Below are 7,990 nucleotides of genomic sequence, written 5' to 3'. Positions count from 1 at the left end.
GTGGCAGAGCTGGGCTGTGGTTGGAGTCTGGTTCACTCGGTCGTGTTGCAGCGGCTCGGGTCTCGGGGTGTGTGTTGTCTCTGAGCTTCACAGGCAGCGACTCTACCACAATACACATGGTAAGATGATGATTACAAGCACACTTCTATAATACTGTGACCCCATATAAACATAGTGTTAGCAGCCTGTAGTTAGTTAGTCGGGACAATCACTGCTGCCGTGGGGATGACAGGATTTCAATGGCACTTAGAGGAACTGCATGAAAATGACTTGGGTGGGAAGAGGGGGTGAGCCTTCTTTATTTTTATGAAAGGCCCTCCCTCGCATAACATAAATCTTCTTTGGCCTATAAACATGTTAAACTCTTACAACTCTTGCATTTTACACCTTTTTTTCAACACTTTAGATAATAAGGAGATCTTAAAAATGACACCGGATGGATTCATTAAATCACAAATAACTAAAAAAGCTTAGCTACTTTACTTGACTTTGATTATGATGGGAAAAAGTAAAACCCTGACAGGCACAGCACTGACGACCTTCTACATATTGTTAATCACAACAAACGTGCACATGAAAGTTATCTTTTTGTTATTATACGGCTGTATTGAATACTTCTAATATTACTGAAAAACAGAACGTTCCTATGGAAACAGTTAGGATCAGAGACTCTGGATGGCCATTTCTAAATCAATATTTTGTATCAAATTGTTTATTTCTTTAAAAAAAAAAATATATATATATATTACCTGAGTATTACCTTTGATTTACTCATATTCTAAGGACCGTCTTCCATTTCGTGGCTGTAAGTGCAAACAAAATTGTATTGGAATTCATTTGCTCTTTTATTATTATATGTATATTATAAACATGTTCATACCCGATAGAGGAAGTAACCTCTGCTCTGGATCCCCCCAGGTCCCTGGAGTTCAGCCTGTATAGACACAAAACCCACAGAATTTAACTATTTTCCATTTTTCTCTATGCTGCTACAACTCTCCTCCACCAGTACCAACAGCACACATTCAAGCTTTCACATCGAAAGTAAACACTCTCCACGTTTCTCACTCACAATTCTTCCCTGTCCACTTTGTGAATGTCAGCGCTTGGTAGCAATGAAGCATACATTCTCCTGTCAGCTGCACTAATTTTAGACCATAATTGCTTACAGCTTGGGAAAGAACAACTAATGTAGACGCGTACAGAGAGTGGGGGAGAGCTCAGGGAGGGGAAAACACATGTAAGAAACATTTCAATGTCAACATTTGCCATAAACATACAACAGTGCAATGCAAATGGCATTGAATGTGTGAATAAAGCGGTCATATCAATTTCTATTCAGCTGCTCTTTCTATATTTTCACCCAAGGATCCTAGTGACGGATGTGAATAGATTCTTTAGGCCAGAAAATGTGAAAAGATATCAAACAAAATAAGATTTCATCTCACCATTGATTGCATACAGTTTTATAAAAACAAAGTTTTCAATATCTCTGTTTAATCAAGTAGTGGCTTATTTTGTAAAACAAAAAAAAATAAGAAATGAAAAGTGAAAAGAGAACTGACATGGGTGGTACATACGCGCATTGAGAGTCCTCTCTCTCTTCTGGTATGAAGTTGAGAAACTAGACGCAGGAGAGGATGCAAAAGAGGGGTCTGACAAACACAAACAAACACACAGATAGAGCCAGGCAGCTCCGTTTATGACCGAGGCAAAGAGATGATCTCTGTTTCATCTCTGATGAACACACAACAACATGCAACTCAGAGATGCAAACCTTGCGCAAATGCTCTCCAATTTGATCAATGCAGCCTCAGATAGTGTTTTCATAAACGCATCACATTCTTCATTATCCACATACCAGCGATGATGGATGAGCAGAAGACAAAATGGCTTCATATTTCATCTAAGAAATATGGCTTATGGTGGCAAGTGAATGCACATCCTGGGAGGTTTTATGGGGTTGTAGATTTCAATAAGCATAGATGCACATAAAGGTAAATAAACACAACGCATCATAACTTATTTCACACTGATGCTAAACAATGTAAACATTTCCCTCTACTTCTTATCTCTCTGCATCTTCTTTGGGAATTTATATCGAGCACATGACCAGAAATCACTTTTTGATTCAATTGGCACAAAGAAGGATCATATTTAATTATCAAAACATACTTTAATATCTATTTTCCCTCACTGTTAAGAAGCAATATACGCTATCTATGTGAAATGACTGTGTTTGCTCCATTATATTTTATTGTACTAATATTATCATCATCATTACTATCATAGTGTGTACGGCTTATTTTCATGCATTTTAAAATGTTGTTTTGTTGTGTATTATTGTACTTGATATTAAGAACTGCAGACACATTTTAAAGTGTTTATTTTGTGTTACGGCTGTTTTGTCACTTGTTTCTTGATTGACAGTTGTGCTGTGGACGACAGACAGAGGGGGGCAAACAGAACCCAATCTCATGTGATCTGACATGTAGGGCACAGAACAAGGCGGACGAGCGCTGGGAGAAGATTTCGTTTTATGATCTGTGTATATTACAGTAGGGCTGCACAGGTTTGTATCCATGTCGTAGGATATTCATCTGTGGTGGTAAATACCTGCATGCATTTTGCTTTGGGGAATAAAGTGATTTTGTCTAACATTATTCAGGCAACACAATCTGAGGCGCTTCCTTAGGTCAAGCAACACACTGTAACCGTGCAGATTTATCTTTTAACACACTTCCCTCTCCCTCTGACAAGGCAGAACCTGGTTTTCTAGAGTAATGAAATAAAAACTGCACGTACAGTGCATGATATAAAAAAACATACACACACAAACAAGCCAATGTTATGGCACATCTGTATAAGTCTAGTTTCTCCATTTTAGGGAAGATATGAGAAAAATCATTTTTACATACCCTTTTACTATTTTCTCGCACTTTCAGCTCCTGAGAAGACAATAAAACAAGTCTTTTAGCTGATGTTATGAATGTTTGTTCTCTATTGCTCAACTAGTGTGATGATGAACAATCAGCGTTTTACTGTGCCATTTCTTATGAAGTCTGCATGTGGAGAAAAAAAAGAAGCATTTTCTCTTATGGTGACATTATACTCACTGAGAGATTATCAAGTATGAAGTACCTTTGATTTCTGAATCAGCATCAAGACACAGAGTTCTCCTAGGACATCAGATGCCTGATACAAGAAAGAAGAGCTGCTGTCAAAAAATAATAATACATTAATTATAAACTTATAATATGCATGTTAAAAAAAAAAAAAAAAGAACAAGCCACCCTGCTCACCCAGAACTTCAGGTCTGCAGAGAGGTATGATGAGCAAACAGCGTCTATCTGTGGAGCATCAGAGGATGATGGACACGCACACAGACAGGAAGGATGAAGGAGAAAGAAAGAATAAAATGGCGCTGTGTACCTGGCTGAGTAGCTGCCTCTGATCTGTTGTGACTTGCTGAAGTTCTGTTGGAGCACCTTTTGATTCATACAGCAACACAGAAATACACAGTTCATATAAATTAGCACTTAAATATTATCCTCACACAATAGGACATTTACATCTGACAACCGCAGTGCTTCTGTTAGAGCCTATGCTCTCTGTTGCAATGACGAACAGCATCTCCTGTACAACCCCCTGCTTTGGCATAATTGCAGTGGGTGTCTATTAGTAAAAGCAATAATGTAGAACATGGAGGGAGTTATTGTCCAGTGAGATGATGTAAGAAAAAACAGACAAAGTATACAGCGTCAGTGCACCAAAACTGATGCTGAATCTCAAAAGCTCATGAACCACTTTGACATTATGGGAAGAAGTGACTGCCAGTCTACATACGCACAGCTCAGTCATTTGTGATTTTATGTCAGATCGTAAAAACAGGATGGATGGATGTGAATTATTTCATGTTAGATGAATACATAATACATAGAATACAAAAGTCTTTATTAACCCCCAACAACAGGTTAGACAACAGGGGAGGACATACACACAAGAGCAGCACCACAATGAATAGTGTAAACATGACATCACGTATCATGATAGATATTAAGAATATGGATTTGTCTTTACGTTTTTTGTTATCACTTTATTACAGACACACACACACACACACACACACATACTATCTATCTATCTATCTATCTATCTATTTCCATGCATTCATAGACAAACAATTGCTCTACAGTATAAGATCAACCAATAAGAAAAAAATAATTAACATGTAGCTTTTTGCCATACAAATATATCATTATTAGTTGGTATAAATAATACTATCATCATTACTTCATAATGTTCTTATTATTAGGATTGTTTATTACTTGTTAACGGTTGTTATTATTATTGGGTTTTTTGTTCTTTTTGCTTCCTTTTGTGTTGATTTTCCAAACTTCCCAACTTATATTTGAGACCAAATGAATAATTATAATTAGACCGAATGAAAACGTGCAGCAGATAGATAACACAGAAAGGAACAATGAAAGAGGAAAAAGTTTCGCTTTCAGTCCCCCTGATAAAAAAGCTCAGGTGCTATTGCACACGTAGTATACTAATATTGTTATATCTGCCAAAAGGTGAGGATGATTTAACGTGACACGTTGGAATCAAATAGCACAGTGTCTCACTTACTTTTGCAGACTGGGATGGTGATGAGGAGCAGGGCTGTGAGGGTGACGCTGGCCGTGCTGAGGGGACTCGCGGCGCTGCTGCTGCTGCTGCTGCTGCTGCTGTTGGTGCTGCTGCTGAGGCTGTGCGGGCTGCTGGAGGCTCCGCGCTGCGCACACTGGCTTTGGCTCTGGAAGGTCTTCATCTCACTCTCTGGTCCGTTATCTGGTTGTTTCCGCTCAACTTGCTGCTCTTCTGAGAGTTTCTCTCTCACGTCAGAGAAATTTGAAGGCTCGTCTCACACACACCCCTCGCGCGCGCTGACACTTATTGGCTGCGTCATTAAAGCTCCCAGCGCGCGGAAAGTTGTCAACAGGTTTGTGGAAGGTGAAGGAGGTGATGGAGTGATAGAAAATTCAAAGTAAAGGTGAGCAAAGTGTGAACCTTAACTGGTGAACATCACAAAACTATCCATTTTACAAACTTCCTCACACTTATTGCAGTTCTTAGCTTGGAGAACACAAAGTATAGCCTCCTGAGACCACACTGAGCTTGCCAGCTCCATTGTTTTTCACCTGCAGATCAGTCTGGTCACGTGCAATGGAGAAAATTTGGAGCCCTTTGCCAAGTGAATGTCCAATCAGCGTTGGTTTTTGAGGCAGGTTTGAGTGTGACGAGGCATGCACATCCGACCTGATCTAGACACATTTAGCCACTCGCTAACACTTCTTTCTTTTGGATCCTTTCGTTTGAAAATGGACGGGGCAGCTGAAATTGTGTCTTTTATCCGTAAATTCACACTCATTTATACTTCCATTTTGTGCGTAAAACGAGACTTGCATTAACATCATTCTTAAGGTCATCGCCTTTATGCTTATTCGTACGTCCTCTACGTTGGAGTGGAGGGTGAGCAAAACATCCTCTAGAGGGCGTCGGTCCGATTATGAAGTTACTTCAATAAAGTTTGTTAAAAAAATAGTTTTCAACATCAAACATGGCGACAATGGAGGGAGTTTCCAGACATTGGTTTGACAGATGAGAGAAACTGACGACCAACGTCACTTTCAGTATTTCCCGAAGTCCGTCAGGGCTTTTGATGACTTGCTCGCTCCTGCTATTCACAGCACTCTCTGTGTACAGTGCCCGACACTGCCCCCACAATTTCTGGTGGTACTGCAACGTTTGGTCCGTATCGGTATCCATCAGCAAGCTCGCAGGGCGTGGACAGAAATATGGACGAAATGTACGCAGAGTACGGAAAGGAAGGGTCCAACGGTATCCGTTTGCGTCTCTAACGCAGCACATAAATGAGCCTTTACACAAACTGCAAATATCCATTACCGACATGTTGTTAACTTTCTAAGCCTAGCCCCGATGCTCTGTACATGTGCTTCGTTTATCTGATTTGTTGATTTGGCCCGATAGACAGATGGTTTATCCAATCAGCAACCAGTATTTTCGTCCCTTCCCAAAAGATCTCCAAACAGAGCTCCCAGGTGGATATGCAGAGCAAATGCGAGTCATGCGAACCAATCCATCTGGTGGAGTCAGGTTACACAAAGTAGGCTAAAAAAAGGGGTCATCCTTATGTTCCCAGGGTCCTTTGTTCTCCGGTTGGGGTCCAGTCGCATAAACCTCTGCCTTCGCGGATTTAATTCAGCATTTTGTTAGGGTTAGGGATTAGGGTTAGGGGGTAGTGTTAGGGTCTCCATAGGCCAATTTGCCGGAAAATTTGGCACTGATTGTGGATTAAATAACAGAACGGGGAACATATGACCCTTTCTGTGAAAAGCGGGGAACATGGGACCTGGGGTACATAGGTGCACTCCCTTAAAAAGTACACTAGTCTACACACTTCTTTTGTGATGGTTACATTGTTGAGTTCTAGAGATTATCATACAAGTCTGATATTTTGTAGTGGCTGTAGTTTGTTTTGCACAATTGCATTAGAATATAGAAATGTAAGGATGTAATTTGAGGCTATTTCAACAACATGTCTGGAAAGCAGCTACGTATATCTTGATGAGCCATTTTGACTGTAGCCCTATTTTTCTGCCGATGCTGTAATGGTAAGTGCACACGCTGGCAACGACCTTAAACCAAGACTTCCAACTTCCTGTAAATAAACGTGCTTAGAGAGAACCAACATTTCTTTGCACGCTATTGTGATTCTCAAAGTGGGGTTTGTGGACAGGCCCAGGGGGGGCCTGTCGCACACTGCCAGGGGTCTGTGAGAAATTTTACTGATTTATTCATTAAAATGGTCATGACGTGAAATCTTTATTTTTTTTTATTTTTTTATTTTTTTTTTGTGTGTGTGGTGTGTGCGTGCGTGTGTGTGTGTGTGTGTGTGTGTGTGTGTGTGTGTGTGTGTGTGTGTGTGTGTGTGTGTGTGTGTGTGTGTGTGTGTGTGTGTGTTGTTTTTGGCTCGGGGTAGAGCGGGTCAGCGTGAGAGATTGCTTCCGAAGGTTGGACTGCCATCGGTTTGTGAATGTATGTGAGTGAGTGAATGAGAGGCTAAATTGTAAAGCACTTTGGACAAAAGTTCTATTTAAATGCACTTCAAATTTACCCCTCTTGACTTCCTTTTGATAATTGAATTAAGCTGATTTAATTGGTGTCACCTCTGATTAAGATGTCTCACTTTTAAATTCAAAGGTCTATACTCGCGATATGGTGGAAAAAAGTGGGCTGGGATTGTGACTCTAACTTGTAGCCTGATGTTAAAGAAGCTGCGGGGCCACGTGTTACGGTGCTGACGGCACTATCTTCTTGCAGTGCTCACTGCTTACATATTGTTCTTGTTTTATCTGTCACTCTGTTGCCATTTCCACTTACATATTGATATCAAGAGACAACTTTTTACCGCAACGAGAAATATCGACACAATATCTCGTGGGACGATATCTCGTCACACCCCCTAGTAACCACTATTATTTTTTAATGTATGTAATAAGTATAATTGTATGAAATAGGACTTCATTTTTAACTTTTGTCTAATATTTTATGCATTCACACTATTATGTCGATTTAAAATAGGCTTCATTATTTGACAGCCTCATCATGGATCATTACCAAATTACCTTTTCTCATAAAAGTCAGGTAATGTGTTGGTCTTTGTGTGAAGGCATAAATACTCTGCGGCACTGTAATTCATTTTGATCTGTTACAGTCAACCACAAGGCACATTACAATAATAACCACTGTCCTGATTTATTCAGCAAAGGATTTACTAGATTCATGTAGATATTCAATAGGTAATTTGTACACTGAATAATATTTGACACATTTACGTTGGGGTCCTGGATGGCATGTTTTGTCACTTGCATGCACAAATAAACCTTGTTTATGGAAGATAATAAAATATGTAATAATAATA

General features: G+C 39.8%; 1 protein-coding gene across 1 annotated transcript; it reads right to left on the bottom strand.

The window, feature by feature from the left end:
* Positions 1–4,816, bottom strand: nmu (neuromedin U; the record flags this gene model as incomplete). Its single annotated transcript, XM_083911379.1, has 8 exons — positions 1–102; positions 750–803; positions 881–934; positions 2,919–2,948; positions 3,142–3,195; positions 3,303–3,350; positions 3,433–3,488; positions 4,636–4,816. The coding sequence occupies 7 exons, from the start codon at positions 4,814–4,816 to the stop codon at positions 768–770; spliced, it is 459 nt and encodes a 152-aa protein (XP_083767505.1). The 3' UTR covers positions 1–102; positions 750–767.
* Between the last annotated feature and the right edge of the window lie 3,174 nt (positions 4,817–7,990).

Source organism: Echiichthys vipera, assembly GCF_963691815.1.
Source record: "Echiichthys vipera genome assembly, chromosome: 3".
NCBI classification, from domain to species: domain Eukaryota; kingdom Metazoa; phylum Chordata; class Actinopteri; order Perciformes; family Trachinidae; genus Echiichthys; species Echiichthys vipera.
The sequence above is the reverse complement of the archived record's forward strand: the minus strand, read 5'-3'. Positions and strand labels throughout refer to the sequence as shown.